Here is a 16,871-nt window from a genome sequence, read left to right as displayed (position 1 = left end):
CGGTAGAAGGGAACAAAAATTGTTTGATAAAATTGTTTTATTTCACTTATTTTCATAAATAGAAATTGAAATTTTTATCGATTTATGTTTCAAGAAACAACCCAGGCAAAATAAATAGAACTTGTTTCGTCATTTCTGGAAATGACTCGTGATCATTTTTTCGTTAATTACTATCGACTTCTAGAAATGTGACTTATCAAACACCTTCAATTCCATTTCTATTTCTAGAAACGAAAATTTATGTTTCTTCCATTTCTTAAAACAGAAACGACAGAAACATTATCAAACGGGCCCTAAACTACTGACGAGAATTTCATTCTCTTGAGATTACAAAAATACCCTTCAATGGAATCTTTTCCTTTTTTTTTTTTTTTTTTTTTTTTTTTTTTTTAATGTAAAAACCGGAAGCTCCCATTCGAAAAACAGAGAGTTCGCAAGACTAATAAACGATAATGAGACATGCTAACTCGAATAGTGATGGAGCAAGGCTTCCTTCAATGGAATCTTTTCCATATGGCCTAATATTGTTATGTGGTCTTTATCAAAAGAAAAAATATATTGTTATGTTGCAGATCAGCTCAAAGTCTGTAGATTATCCGTATGTAAAATGTCAGTTCTTACATAATTGGTCATGTGGTATAATAAAAGGTTAGAAAATCCATTATAAATAAATAACTAAATCAATGAAAATATACTCTAAAAGGCGGTAGGGTTCGTTAGTTTTTCTCTATCTCTCTTTCCTTCTCACATAAATTGATCTTAGTGCCCTCTAAGCTCTAATGTGTGATACTATTTTATTGCACCTCACTCAAAGTCAAATACAAAAGTATGGATGAGGATGTAACCCTTTCAAGGAGGTGATTGAAGCAATGCAATCATAACCTTTAGAGCTCCTTATCAAACTCAGGTGTAAGCTCAGAAATAGAGTTCCCCTTAATGCATGGGACACGAGACCAGATTAGAAGGTTGAAGGTCTAGGGTTTCAACCACATTGGTGTGCTCCTCTATGCAACTTGTTTGCTCAAAGCATTATCTCCCTTATAAAAGAAAATAAGGTTTTTTTTTTCTTTTGATAATGAAAAAAAAAAATTATATGATCACCCACTTTTGAATTTTCCATTGCAAAATTACCTACTTAAATCTTAAGTTAACAAAAAAACCCAAAATTAAGTTTGAGTTTACAAAACTACCCACCTAAAGTTTCAATTAACAAAAATACCCAAAATCAAGTTTGAGTTCACAAAACTATCCAAAATAGTGACTCTTCATCTTCCACAAATAATCAGGTACTTTTCTAACTGAAACTTTGAGCGGAAAGTTTTAAAAACCAAACTCAATTTTGGGTATTTTTTTTAACTTAAACTTTAAGTGGATAGTTTTGTAAGAGAAACCAAATTTTGGATATTTTTATTAATTGAAACTTTTGGTGGATAATTTTATAAAAACAAACCTAAAAGTGGATAATCATATAATTTTTCCATTATGATTATCACATGAAAGATTTATGACTCAGTTTAACTGGGAACAGTCTAAACTTCCCTCCCCATCCATTGGTTAGAATTGTCATGCATCCACAATATAATAGATGGGCCATCGTCCCTTGAAATGGATGTCCCACATCAAATCAAAGAAAGCGAATCTCACACGCTAAAAGTCGAGATCGCCCCTCTCTCCTAGATAAAATGTGGGTCACATACTTAACAAATCCTTCTCCTGACTTTTCGTTGCTGCGATTTCTATGATAGTGTCGTCGGAAACCTTAACCCACCTTAACCCTTTAAGCATATTGGCTTCAACAAAAGCACTTCAGTACTCAAGTCATAGCAAAACCTCTTTATGCATAAGAAGCATCTCATAACAACAGATACAAGCATTCACCGCATTCACTTAATCGTCCATTATGCTTCAACTGTCTTTTGTTGGTTATATAAATATTACAACATCAATATCAGCAGCATCCAGACCGAACCCTGAAAATGGAACTTAGCAGTAAAGAGTCCTCGACAGGCTCATTGGGAAGGAGATAAGTGAGAAATGGGAAACAAGTCGATGGGAGTTCCCCAACCTTCTCTTTTAACTCACAGTATGTGCTCAAGAGCTATTACCCGCAGCTTTCGCCATAGAACTCAAGCTCAACCTACAAAGTACAAAAAAAAATCCATAAACTAACCAAACAGACCATGGATTATCTTATGTGAAATGAATCATTTCTGCTAATCCACATTACAGCAAAAATTAAAAACTAGAATACCTGATGAGAGGCTTCCGTTGTGTCATGGAAGTAGAAGCAGCCAGCGCATTAACAAATGGCGTAGCCATTTCAGCAGGCTTTAAAACAGAAAAGGCAAAATTTCATCAGAACTGCTGAAATCAAATTTGAACTGTTTCCAAATTCATTTGTGTCAGAGACCACCTTCAATGTGTGACCCTAACGACCAAGTGAAAACAACACTTTCAGCTCATCTGAATAGCCGTAGTCACAAATGTCTCACTAGGTGGCTGTGCACACACTTCATATTCTATGGCTAACTGAAAATACCACTTCAGACTGAATTTTTTACTGGGACAATTATGTGCGCACAGCCAGTGGTACATGCCGTCTCACACTCTCTTCTTCTTCCTAACACTCTTTTGACACTCTCCTACCTGACCATGTGGACACCCTCCGCATACAAATCGTGAGGCACTCCCTCACATGTGCTCATTGGCTTGGCGTGAGAGATGTCAATACATATGAGTGGCATGTAGATCCCTCCCCCCTTTTTATTTGTTGGTTAAAGATAGATAATATATTAACAATAAAATGACATTTCCCTCTTGTTTAAGAAAACTTCTATTAAAAATATCTAATCACTTCCCGCCATAACCTAAAAGAAAAAAAGATGCAGGTCCCATTTCTTGTTTACCATATGTCACTTCTATGGCCATGAGTAATAAACTTTTTAATCATCCAACAGATCATAATACTATAAGTAAATTAGAGGTCTAAGTGTGCTGTGGGGGGAGGGGGTGGGGGACAAGTTAGAAAAACAAACCTCAAGCTCTTCTGAGCTTCCATTCTGGAAGGAGCTTTTAGTTGAACTTATTCCACTCCCTGCTACTCCTGCCTTTTTTGTCGAGGAATCATCTGTGCTGCCTTTTGTACCCCCTCCAAAAGTTTTTTCCTGATCCACTGAATTGAATTCATCTTCAAGCTCATCAAGTTCTTCTGGAAAATCCTGATGGGCAAGTGCTGGACCAGAGATCTTCTCAATGGCAAGCTTTTCTGCCTCTTTAGAGCATGATAAACTAGCACCAGAGGATAAGGGTCTAATAGGTGGGCTGCATCCTACAGATCTCTCAGCTTCCCCACCATTATGAGCAGGCATCTGAGTGTCACTTTTTGCATTTGATAAATTGCAGTGTGAATCAGCTTCAAGTCGTTCAGGTCTTCCTCCCTCTAGAGCATCCACATTCATACTACTTCCTGTCATGGAGCATGTAGTAGTAGTGGTGGTGCCAGATGGCCTAATGATAGGCAGGCTACGATTTCCAGACATCTCAGCTTCTCTCCCACTGGCAGTAATTGCAGAACACTTTGCATTTCTTGGGTTATTATCATCATCCAATTTTCTCTTCTTGTCATCTACTGCATCTACAGCACCTGCTGTGCTTTCACACGATTTGTCAGCAGAATCAGATTTCAGTTTCGTAACCATCCTACCCTCTCCAATTACTTTCGCAGGGCGGGAAGCCCGAACCCCACCAGGGAACACAAAAAGAGGAATGTTCTTGCGCCTTATATGAGATACATGGATCTCCATTCCTGGTTTCCACAGCGTATACATGCCAACAGAGTGTTTGAATTCCTCTACGGTTGCCCTTATATCAAATTGTGTGCCTTCATTTGCAGGCATACCTTGTTTCCGTTGCAGGCCCATAAAGTAACAAAAATGGAATGGTCTGGATTTGTCTGAAAAATCACTTGGATGTGGGTGGCATTGAAGCATACCAAATGTGTGTCTCTCAATCTGAAGTGTGTGCATATAACAGAAAAAAAATTCAAATCAATTCAAAACAAAGTATGAGAAATAGACAAGGAAACAAAATGGTAAATCAAGTCTTCTACCTTCAAAGTAAGCTGGCGAAGTCGAGATTCTACCCAACCTTTCCATTTTCTAAGGTCATCATCATTTTCAGCAGTGATATCAATCTGCAAATAGTTTTTATACACTTCAAAGAAAGGGTAAGGCTCAAAGAGAGCATTCCAGTCAGCCTTGTTTTGCTCCATTGCCTGCAGAAATTTAACCAAGTATGGTCAGCTTGTGGACGACCATATGCTTGAAATATTCATGTTGAGGCAGGCAAAAAACCTCTCAATACTGATATTTATATTATCGACATTGCAGCATGACTTGATACAGTAAATTCCGTATTATCTAATATGAAACATCCATATGCCATAGTTTAGCTAGTCATTTATGACCATCAATATGGATAGGTGCTGAGTAGACCGACTGATACTTAGGACAGAAGGCGATGTGGTGCTAGTGAGGTGCTGGAGGTGGTGGCGGAGGGTGGAAGTGGAGGTGGAAGCAGAAGTGCAGGTGAAGGTGGGGTCAGGGTGGGAGTGGGGTTGAGAAATGAATATGGGCAAACTTGGAAATATTTCTGGTTTGGAGTAGAACTAAGCTAATAAGTGTACATCAAACATCACTTTTCAAACATGAGGTACCCCAAACATACTTTTCTCAAATGTTGGGTACTTCAGATGTAATTTACCCATAAGAAAATGATGTTGTGAACACACTATAGTTGTCAAGGCACCACCTAAGCGTCCAGGTGGTTTTTTTATGACTGCCTAGGCGCCTTGGCACCTTGTTGGTGTCACCTTAGTTTTTTACCCCTCAACCGCCTTGGTTGGCCTAGATGCTGTGACAACTCAACACAGTGCTCCATTAACTGCCAATGCAATTACTCTTGGAAATTGGAATCAAACTACCACTGCCCGATGAACCGTTACAATTTACCTTTTTCTAGTTTCTTATTTTGAGGTGTCTAACTTTCCGTAAGAAGCTTATGGATATTTTCGTGCCATAGTGGGCTTACACTACCAGAACCCTCATTAGTACATATGTTCCTGTGTCCAAGTTTTTTTTGTTTGCCCTGTGTCCAATTTATATTGTCCAGAGTAACTATGTTCTTGTTTTCCTGGGTACAAGCAACTACAGAAGGACTAAGATATAGCTTGAAGCATAACTAGCTGTAGTAACAGAACTTCCAATAAGGGAAAATATCCAACACAGATGCATCCAAAGAGAGTTAAACCAACATGCAGCAAGGGTTGATACACCAATAAGTGGGTTTCCAACCACTCGTCAATCGATCACAGATGCATTCAAAGAGAGTTAAATCAAAATGCAGCATGTGTTGATACACCAAAAAGTGGGTTTCCAACCACTCATCAACCCACGCCCAAAGAAAGGAAATGTCACCTCTTCTAACTTGAGCAAAGAAACAGCAAAAGGTAAAAGGTAAAACAAAATAAAATACACAAATGAGAGGCCCAGGATCCCACAGAAACAACTAATCAACTGACCAATAGTAGATCGACGCACCAAAATATTCCCATGTAGAATGCAAATGTATAATCTGCCCATGATTTTCTATCTAGAGGGTACATCGATTACTGAATATTCCCACCATTCTATTCAGAAACAGAAATTTCCACATCCACACAAGCAAAAGGTAACAAGGTCTTTTGGAAATAATATAAAAAAAAAAAACTGTTTGCCTAGGATGCACCACACAAACCCTGTTCTACATCAATTTATTGCATAGAGCTGTCAATATAAACTAAATGGCAGCTAAAATCATGGAACAAATTAATACCACAAGTAGAAAGATTTATTGCTTAATACCTCACATATTTCATTTCCCCTCTGGAACTCCTCTGTCATTACACGCAACGTGCTCGATGAAACATTGTAGCTAGAGTTCATGCAAGGGTAAGCAGGAGTTATTATGGGCATTGTATGAAGTCTATCTCGGGGATACCTTCTTGGATCCCAAACAGGTAATCCTAGAGACCCTTCTTCAATGGCACATAGCATGACTGGATTTGGCCATCGCCATTGGGTATACACCCTGAAGAATCGAGATACCAACATACTGGGTAGTGCATTTGGGTATAGCTGGCAGATGCGAGCAGCCAGTAATGCCCAGTTTATACCACCAAGAAACCCAGCCACCTGAACATTACAGACAGAAAAAAAAAAATTTTGATATACATATAATAAAACACCTAACCAATAATAGAGAAGAGGAAAAAAATACAGCGTAACCTGTCTATTTCTCAGAAAAACTGCCTTACATTCGAATAAACACCCCGCCTTTTTGCCCAAAATCTCATGCATCTCAAAGTCGTACGAAAATTCTGCATGAAAGACATCAGAAAATAAGAGAACAAATTGAAATCAACATGCTAATACATGTGAAATTAAAATTTAGAAAGAAATTGAACAACCTGAATATTTGGCACCAAACGTAAAATTTGATCAGTAACTCTGCACCCATTCAGACTACGAACTGTCTGTTCATCGGCATTGTGCAGTACCAAATCTTGTGAAATATCCAAGTCCTGCAACAGAAGAACATTTTGAAAAACAGATTTACCAAATTCACTTCCAACACAGATCTACAAAATAAACATTCTTCACATGGATGGGACTTGATGAAAAGGGGTAAGTGACAACAATCACTAAAGATTGGTATCCAGCATTTCCACTCATTCCCATATGAGAGAAGGAAATACCACCATGCAGATTAGGTCAGGGCCAACGCAACAAACTCAACTAGAAAATGCCTAGCAACCTTACAAGAAGATAGCAAAAAGTAATAAATAATTATTATATTTTACTTTAAATTTCACGAGTTGACATGATGATTTGACACATTTTCAGTCCATCATCTAGTTGAGACAGGGAGGGAGAGAGTCATGGCCAGTACATCCAAGTGAAAATATAAGTAGGATTGTAACCCTGAGAAACCAAAGAAACAGAACAAGATATTTCCTCAGTGTCAAGAAAGAAAGGTTCAAACTATTAATTTAATTGTTCCTTCATTTCACCAGAGCTTTTCTTGGGACTTTGATTCCCATAGGCAGTTGTGGGATTATGAATTGGAAGAGGAAGCCCCTTCTTCATCTTCTTAGAGATATAAAGATCGACTTTCTTGACTACGATTGTTTTTACTCGGTCATTTTTTATCGAACTCCCTTCAAGGAGAAATGCATGCATATGTTTCTTTCCCTAATAAGGAAAAGAAAACTCCTTGGAAAATTCAAGCCTTCGGCTGAGAAGCGGAAAGAAGAACACTAAGTTGTGTAAAGCAACATTTATGTTCCAAACTAGTATTTCCGAGACAGAAACACATTTTTGTGTTTCATATAATTTGGATTCATAGAACTCCTCTTTTTTTTTTTTTTTTTTTTTTTTACGCTGATTTTTTTTCTAAAAGGGCATCAAAACATTTTTTTTTTTTTTGGGAATTCTTTCACCCGGTTAGTTCCAAAAAATAAAAAATAAGAAAACCAGACAACACATACAAGTTCCGCTCCAAATGTGTTCCAAAAAAGTACAAAAACACCAGAAGTATTTTTTTTTTTAACTTTACCATACACACCCTAACAATGTGCCCCATTTAATCTCAATCATGTCAATCTCATGCTCAATGGATGGGAGAGACAGTTGACCAATTGTTTTCAAATCTGACAGCATTAGAAATCTCTTGTTACAACTGTTTTTCTCAAAAGCCTTCAGCTGTTAAGGGCCACAAAAATGTATATCAACACCACCCCCCCCCCAAAAAGAAGAAAAAAAAACACGTCCAGAACCACAGACACGCGATTGCACATGACACCATCACGTAGCACCAAGGGAAAACAACGGGTAGGGCACAATAACACAAAACACAAACCCCTTGCACTTATAAGGGATCAAACACCCAACACCTCCTAGCCCTGATACCACATTACAACCACTTATCCCAAAAGCTCAACCTGTTAAGTAAGAGCCACAACAATGTATATCAACAGACAACATCTTTGAAAACATTTCGCTAGGTATATTCTGATTATGCTGGTGTTCTACAAGAGGCATCATGATGCAGATCCAGAGTTCCAATAACCCGATTCGGATCACTAATAGCCCACCCGAATAATACACAACTAAAGTAACAAGGGAGTGGCAAATCCATAATTAATGGCAGTCAAGTTATGAAGAAAGAAAATTTTGAGGGGAAGAGCAAAGCTGTATACAAAGAGCAAACTAGGAATGAAATACAAAAAAAGGATAGTTGGGAATAAAAGCAAAAGGAAGGGGTATTAACAGAATGGGAAAATAAAGGACTTAAACCCAACAAAGCGTAGAAGGGAGAACTCGTCTTCTACCTCCAGCCGTAACCAGAGGCCAAAAACCTGATAACGGTTTGGAGATGATATCTCCTCCGTTGGTGCTCAACTGAAGTTGAGAATTTTGGGTGAAGGTCTCATCCCAAAACCCATTGAATGCTATCAATATCCACCCCAATGAACAACCAGGGAAGTAAGATTAATTTACTTTAGCTGTACCTGGTGGTAGACATCAATCCAGTTCTGCAACTGCCTATGGATCTCATAGATCAGGTGGCCTTTCTACCTCAGATTCAACAATATGAATCTCCCTCAGGCAAGGATTAAAGTATCGGTATCAGTCGCCGTATCGGTCAGCCAAAACTAAAATACATATCGGAGGGTATCGTATTGTATGGGAGATACGCTAAAGATACCTACATAAATTGATAGGAAACACTTTTTTAAACACTTATGTATAAAAAAATTGTTAAAAAAAGCTATTAATAGCATGTATTATGCATAAATAATAAATTAAGGGTATCGCACTAAAAATTCAAGGTTTGTAGTTGTCCTCAAAATGTAAAATCCTTGTTCCCAACCTTGATTTTCACTTTAGTTCGAGAGAAATATGACTGGCAGCAACTCTAGAACAAAAACCCCTCAAAAAATCGTGATTTTCTGAAAAATTACCCATCTTGACCATTATATGACCGTAGCGCACTGTACCGGTACATACCGATACTCACCGATACGTACCGATAGATACATATCGATACTCACCGATACATACAGATACTCATCGATACGTACCCATCAACACATACCAATCTCATCGATATGTACCGATACATACCGAAATGTACATTTCACCTCAATTTTATATTTTTCATAGAGTATTAGTGCGTATCGTATCGTATCAGCGTGTATCAGTGCATATCGGTATGTATTGTAGGATATATATCGATACGAAAGGATTTTAAAAATTTCATGTATCGTATCGGTGTGTATCGTATCGATCAGATAAATTTAAGATACGTATCGGAGGGTATCGTATCGGTATCGGAGATACTTTAAACCATGCCCTCAGGTTTATGACTACTGCACCAAATCTCAAGTTGAAAGATTTGGGTATGAGTGAGATCAAACCAAATTTGATGGACTGCTACAATCAATCATTAGCAAAGCACGATGAACAATGATTGAAGAAAATGACAAAATAGAAAAATGAAAAGAAAGGAACAGAAGAAAAAACCTGAGAAGGATTTCCTATACCTGAATCGAGTGAGAGAGAAGAAGGTGAGATCAAAGATTTCAAAGGAGGAAAGAGACAAGAGGCTCACCCGACCTGATTCGTACCAATACGGCACAAGTCAAATAAAGTTTCATTCATCCAATCCAAATCCCAATCGTTGGGTACATGCTCTTTTATATATTTAAGCATAAGAAATCCTAATCATGATCTGAAACTGAATGGACTTTCACTTAAACTCTAATTTCTTATCGACAAATCCACATATTGTGTAGAAAAGATGCACAACAATATGTATTAATTAAGCCTGCTCTCTTAATACCACTAAGAAACAGGCCAAATGCCAGTACTCAACTTTCTCTGTCCTAATGGCTTTGGTAATTTATGTACCATATGATGCAACCAGCACAAACTACTCAACCAATAAAAACTAAAAAGATAGAATGGCATGTCACAAAGGTGTGCCACCATTCAAACCATTCATTATGCCACCTGGACAATTCAAAATGAGTTTCCACTAAGTCAGACACCCTAGCTCAAAGTAACGTGATTTCAGAAAGTTAAATGTCATGCCCTTTGCTGCTTCTACATAATATAGCTGTTTGATAAGCAAAATCCATGTAGAAGACCTGTAAGACTAAACGCAGCCTGATCAGATGATATTAAACTCTCAATCAATAATCAACCAATAAACCTTTTCCCATGTAACTAACATTGCTATCCCACACCATCCACCGAAAAACAATCAGATTAGAGCATCTAAATGGGCCAACAAGTCTCCATAATAAAGACCTGCAATGACAGTTATAAACCAAGGTCATTCAAGAAGAGACCACTTTTTCCCCTATGGACTTCACAGATCCCAAAGGAATGCAGATCAGGAAGCCGATGGCTTTTTTCATTTGTAGAAAACTGTTGAGCTCTGGCAGATACTAAAATTTTACAGATACCAAAGAAAAACGAGCAACAACTATGCCAATGACTACAGCCAAATACCCTAGTTTCAAGGATTCCTCCACATATAACAAATGATACAAATAATCAGCACTTAGGCACCGTTTGACAAAGTTCTGTTTCTGTCGTTTCTGCGTTTTCTTGTTCCCAGAAACGGAGAAACAACCTAAAAAGCGCTTGATAAAGTTGTTCCGTTTCCCCGTTTCTAGAAACATAAATCAAAATTTATGTCTATTTACAATTCTAGAAACGACTTTGATGAAACAAGTCCGACTTGTTTCAACGTTTCTAGAAATGAATTTGAGAGAAAAAAGATTGTTGTGCCCTAATAAATCTCTCAACTATTTAAACCTAAAAAGAGGCAACCGAACCCTCTCTACCTTTTGGGCATCCGATGATACTATTGGGTTTTTTAGTGGCATTATGTCTGCAAAAAAATTTTCGAGAAACAGGTTTATCAAACACAAAAAAAAAAAAATCTGTTTTTGTTTCCGAAAACATGAAAATCCGTTTCTGCTGTTCCTAGACACAAAAACAGCAGAAATGTTATCAAACGGTGCCTTAGTAAAGCCAAAAAGCTGATGTTCATTTGTACAAATCTATAAAAATTCTAAATATTTTTTAAGGCAATCAAAGGAAAGCATCAACAAAGATGCAACACCCTAATTCAACCAATTACCCAGATTTAATGAATGATATAAATAACCTCCTCATCGGAAATTTACCTCGGGGATGACCCAAAGTGAGAGCTTTGCATAAAGAAGGTCTATAGAAACCCCATCAAATTTGAACTTCATCACAGGGACATGAGCATCAGGGACAGGATGTATTTCTGTTACTTCAGGCATCTCAGCCAGCATCTTATGAAGTTCGATGAAGAAATCCTCCTGCAATTCAATTTTAAAGAGTAAATAAGCCCATCAAATATTATAAATAAATGGTTGGTAAATGAAACCAAATTCAAAATGAATACATGAACTTGAGTCAAGAGCTGATCTCACTTCTCTTGTTGCATGTCTTGGACCCACACACAGTGTGTCTATATCTGCACCAGGGCCATGCACCTAAATTCAAAGACAAGATGTTCACTATGATAAGAAATATAAAATAAAAATGTCAACAGAGAAAAGCTTCACCACAATGAGATTGTCTCTTGTTCCAAATGAGTGGAGAAAAAAGTTCCAACATCCACCATTAAAGCATAAAGAACATGGAGGAATAAAAATTTATGGGCAGTACAATTAATAAGCCCAACCACCTAAAATTGCTTATATAACAGTGTCAAAGTTGCTGATTATATACCACTATTGTAGCTAGTTCTAGTTCTTTTATTTCTTTCTGATGGTCAACTATAGGACTTAAGTTGTTAGGGCCTGTGTGTGATATCATGTCAATACACATATGGTATCAAAACCAGGTTTGGCACTTATTCATGCCAAAAATCATTTAGGTAAATGATTTAATATTTGTCATTTCATATACTTAAGACATTCATAAAAAAGCAAATACCCACCCACCCACCCCCCCATTTGAATCTAACAAAAATAGTTAAAATTCCAAATTCCAAAAGTTTAAAAAGTCAACCCCCAGTTCAAGAACAAAAACTGAATTTCCAGTTGTAAGGGCGATTTTCAATTTGTAAATGCTAGGGTTTTTCTTAAAACTAAAAATTCCATAAATCTTATTGTGATAGAACATCAATAAAAACCAAAAAAATGGCAAAATAATCTTGAGAAACCAGTAAGAAAAGACAGCCTACATCTGGGAAGCCATTCAAAAAGAAAGAATTTCTTCAGCTTTCGATATTATGATTCACTCATCTACAAGTCAGAAAGAATTTTACAAATAAGAAAGATTCAAGAAGCTCCTTGTAGCACCCATGCTTAATCGAAGGTTAACCTTTCAATCTACATACAGTTCACGGATCCAAACTGAAATAGTTGGTATGCTTAAAGGAGGTGACTAATGAATGAAAAAAGCAGGTCACACATACCAATGGAAACGGGATATACTCTGAAACAATGATATGGTGAAAGACTAATATGAATACAACCTCATCAAATTGAAACAGTAGCCTCCTGAGTGCAGGAGCTCAACAACTGCATCTCATCAGTCTCCTTGACATGCAATTGTGCATGAAAAACATAAACACGTAAACAGAACATTCAACCATCACATGAAAATTCTATACAAGGACCTTTTTAAAGGGTTGTAAAAGCAAAGAAAATATGCATACCCCAAGCCGGTATGAACCAAATGTGAATATTTTGGCATTTGCTTCTTGGACCAGCTGTTCATTGAAACCCTTCGCTCGGCTAACTGTTTTTATCCATTTCTTCACGATCTGTCAAATTTTGCAATAAATTAAGCAATGCAGACAGCAGTACAATCACGATTATATAAATACCATGACAACTAAATATCGACACATCAATGATCAAACCCACCTGGTCCAATCTCCCAAGTACTTCCTCCCTAGAGATAGCTTCTTCCTGACTTTCGTACAGACCAGCATCCGCAAGGAACTGAATATACAAACTTTCAAGCTAAGATTTACTGAAAATTAACTCTAATAAGTGGGAATGACTACGGCCTTCATAAAATACCAACCTTTTCCAGCTCACGGGTCTTGATCGCATCGAATTCAGTCGGTCCACCCAAAGATATTGGTTCTGTAACACCGAGGTGCTGCCCGTTATTCCGGTTGCTTAACCCTGGGCTCCCCATTAATCGCTTTTGCGTACAGGATTTTTGTGTTATCAGTATATGTTTATATTAAGGGGCTGATTGATTGATGATCAGCGTCTTAAAGTCTTCCCCTCTATTTCCAGTTTCAAGAACAATGGATTTTAAGAAGGGGGAAGTAAGAGAATGATAAAATCATAAACAAAAAAAATTTAAAACAAAGGAAAAAAAAAAAAGATAATTTGTTAATAACACAGCAGCTGAGTTCCGATTGTTCAAATTTATCGGAAAATTATTCATTCAGTACGAGCCGAGCCCGCCGCTACAACTACAATTCCATAACACTTTTTTTTTCGGTGAACTACAATTCCACAACACATCAAAGAAAGAAATGGAACCCCAAAAAAAGAAAAAAGAGCAAAAAAATAAAAAATAAATAAATAAAAACCCTTATTTTTCCTTTAATATGATATGATGATCATAGAAAGCAATACAACACCATCGAAGCTTTCATCTCTCAAAAAAACTAAACCCTAGCTAACCCTAACCAGAGACGAACAATTTGCGACACCGACAACGAAATAAATCTTGAATCTCGCAGTTCATATGTATGTCTCTCAAGCAACCAAGATGCAGTTTTCTCCTTCAGTTGATTTGCCGGGTTGTTGTTCTTCAGCCACGGTATTTTCTTCAGTCTCCCGTAAAGAAGTAAGATGTAAAAAACCCTAGAAATCAGAATAAAAAACTCATAACAATCAATGAGAACTCATAAATAGAGAATCAGAGAAGAAAGGATTAAGGATCTTTTTTGGTAGAAGAAAGGATTAAGGATCGTACCGTGAAAATTGTGTTGGAGAACTGCGATGAAACTTTATTCCTTTCTACTTTTTTCCTTCTGATTCTATGATGATATATAACGATCCGCGAGCATTGTTGGGATAACCTTACTCGACTTGCTGTCTTGCCCTCCACAGAAAACTGGCAACTCGTGCGAGTGAAACCTGTCTGTGGCGAGTGACATTTTTTTATAATTTTTTTTTGATAAATTTCCTATCATTTCCCTAAACTTGTTGTATATTTACCAAAACTCCTATATTTTTTAATTTTTTAGTGATACTCCCTTACTTTTTTATGTTTACATATTTTTCTCCCATGTTACTTTTAAATGCCCAGATTACCCTTCCTTTTCACTATTACACTTTTCTTCAAATTGGTTGATTCAAAACATGGTTTGAACCAAACCACTAACAAGTTTTGTCTAATCTAATCATCAATTATATTATAAATTCAAAAAAATTAAATAAATAAAATTGTATCTGATGTATATCTATATCGGTATCATATGTTCCAATCGGGTGCCATGCGGATTTTATTTTTTTTAATTCTTAGATTGGCTGAGACTAATGCCAATTTAATACCGATAAAAAAATAGATTGATAAATTTTTGATGATGGATGAGATAAATAATAATAATAAATAAAAGACATCCCTGATTGGATGAGATTAAATTTAAAAATACTAATAATAATAAATAGATAATATCTTTAATGACACATCAATTATGTCAATATCTTTGATGATTGAATGAGACAAAACTTATAAGTGGCTTGGTTCAAACCAAATTTAAACCAATCAATATGAAAAAAAAGTGTAATATGTTACAAGTGAAAATGAAGAATAATCTCGGTATTTAAAAAGAGCAGCAGAGAAAGAGATCTAAAAATCAAAAAGCAGTGGAGTATCACTAAAAAAATAAAAGGTAGGGGAGTTTTAGTAAATATAGGCTAAGTGTAGGAGAGTGATAGTAAATTCCCCATTTTTTTTTCAGGGGAGAGTAGAGGTCGAAACCGTATCATATCGTAATGAGAAGATTCAGTACGGGACAATACTACAATATGCTTCTCAATACAAATTTTATTTAATATAAATTCATTAAATACAATAATTTTGCCTTTTTTTTTTTTTGCTTTCTTATGTATATATAATAGATAATTTGGTATGAAATTTGATATGGTATGATATGTATTGAACAGTTTTGACTTAAATATCAAAACTGTATCGTATGGAGAAGAAAACCATTTTCTCATATTGAATGAATTTGATACCATTTGGGTATTGATTCGTTTTTTGTACCAAATTGTCACCCTTACGCCTAGACAGGCCAGATATACAACAAGTGGGGATGGAAAAGTCATTTCATCTCCCCTCTTTGGGGTATAAGAGCACATGACCAAATAACATTATTTCTTCATTTTCAAGAAGAGAGCATAACTACTTGGTCTTGTGGCTACTGCATCAACATGCGGACCAATGAAAGAGCGTGTATAGACATCATCCATGGAAGGTAGGGCTCTCTTTTCATGTAGCCTTGTTTCTAGGTGTAAGGGATGCGATCAAGTAGCATTATTTTTCCTTTTATTTATTTATTTATTAAATAAATAGATGTGCACACTGGTGTGATGCAATGGAATCTTGTAAGAACATAAAAGGGGAAAAAATATCAACCCCGACATTTTTTTTTTTTATTCGAAGAATACCAAGAACATTATATATTAATCAAACTGCTAATAGATAAGTTATCATATGAGATCCTAGTTCTACGATCCATAGCCTTATATGCAAACATCTTAACAAGTTGGACAATGTCATCATTTTTTACACGAAATGTAGGTTTAGAGAGGTAACTGTCCAATTCAATTCTACTCGATAATGTGGTCCATGGCCACTTAAAAAACGGTTCGGCTTCATCAGATGTTCAAGTTCTTCCAGATCAGTCCAAATTTTGTCCACATCTCTTCCTTGCTTTATAGATTTTCTTACGCCATGTAGTACTCCCTGGGCTGCTCCCTCAAAAGCCTTTCCTGTCATTGCAAAATTTGCAATTAAAAATAAGCAAATATTTTGAGTACAAAGGACAGTTGCCCATCACGAGATGTTAAGAGTCCAGTTGACATTGCAGTTACGATTAGAACATGTTCATTTAAAAAAATTTGTTGAGGTAAATTGGGAAGTATTGGTTCCCTAACAATCATTGAATGGGCAGTAGATAGCAGTCCCAAATGTAAAGAAAACCATTTGTGTACTTGGTTTATTACAAGAATAGGATCCGGGGATTTTGAAGTTATAGAAACCATGTTCCTATGCTTCCATAGAAAATAACAAGTTACGATAAAACCGGTAAAGAACCTGACTAAATCAGCCTTAGGAATTGTACCCGAATTAAATAGATACATTATTAAAGCATTGAAAGATGAAAATCGGAAGAACTCTACTTTTAAACCCAAGGGACCTATTGTTCAGATCCTTTTCGTGAAATCACAGGTAAGGGAAACATGTTGAGTGTTTAGCCTTGAAATGACTAAAAATAGGGACTATCATAGTCAATCAGAGCCAACCTTGCCAGCCCGGCCCAAGCAAGGCCATGCTGGGTTGGGTTGAGCTCCATAGACTTGGACCTGAGCTACAATTTCCCAGCCAGATCTATTGCTGGGATAGGCTAGATTTGAGCTATAAGTGGACCTAAGGTTGGTATGGATTCTAAAAAATATGGCCTAACTCGACCAGTTGCCACCCCTAATACCATCGGATCGCTCCCTAAATCTTCTCATTTCC

General features: G+C 36.6%; 1 protein-coding gene across 1 annotated transcript; it reads right to left on the bottom strand.

Moving 5' to 3' along the window:
- Positions 1-1,821: 1,821 nt before the first annotated feature.
- On the bottom strand, positions 1,822-14,266 carry LOC122069621 (nuclear poly(A) polymerase 1). Its single transcript, XM_042633677.1, has 13 exons — positions 14,097-14,266; positions 13,185-13,984; positions 13,022-13,099; positions 12,811-12,918; positions 11,576-11,638; positions 11,300-11,461; positions 6,506-6,619; positions 6,353-6,415; positions 5,901-6,230; positions 4,109-4,273; positions 3,036-4,010; positions 2,252-2,328; positions 1,822-2,137 (listed from the first exon to the last, which is right to left on the bottom strand). Exons 2-13 carry the CDS (start codon positions 13,299-13,301, stop codon positions 2,092-2,094), a joined length of 2,298 nt encoding a protein of 765 aa, XP_042489611.1. The 5' UTR covers positions 13,302-13,984; positions 14,097-14,266; the 3' UTR covers positions 1,822-2,091.
- Positions 14,267-16,871: the final 2,605 nt, after the last annotated feature.

The sequence above is a fragment of the Macadamia integrifolia genome, unplaced genomic scaffold (assembly GCF_013358625.1).
Source record: "Macadamia integrifolia cultivar HAES 741 unplaced genomic scaffold, SCU_Mint_v3 scaffold664, whole genome shotgun sequence".
Classification (NCBI taxonomy): Eukaryota; Viridiplantae; Streptophyta; class Magnoliopsida; order Proteales; family Proteaceae; genus Macadamia; species Macadamia integrifolia.
The sequence above is the reverse complement of the archived record's forward strand: the minus strand, read 5'-3'. Positions and strand labels throughout refer to the sequence as shown.

What these genes read in the sequence shown, in the direction of transcription:
- LOC122069621 (XM_042633677.1), bottom strand. Translation starts at nt 13,301, where the DNA reads ATGGGGAGCCCAGGGTTAAGCAACCGGAATAACGGGCAGCACCTCGGT. An exon ending in CAAGACATGCAACAAGAGAA is followed by an intron (nt 11,462 to 11,575) that starts GTGAGATCAGCT and finishes ATTGAATTGCAG; the next exon opens with GAGGATTTCTTCATCGAACT. An exon ending in CACTTTGGGTCATCCCCGAG is followed by an intron (nt 6,620 to 11,299) that starts GTAAATTTCCGA and finishes CTTCTGTTGCAG; the next exon opens with GACTTGGATATTTCACAAGA.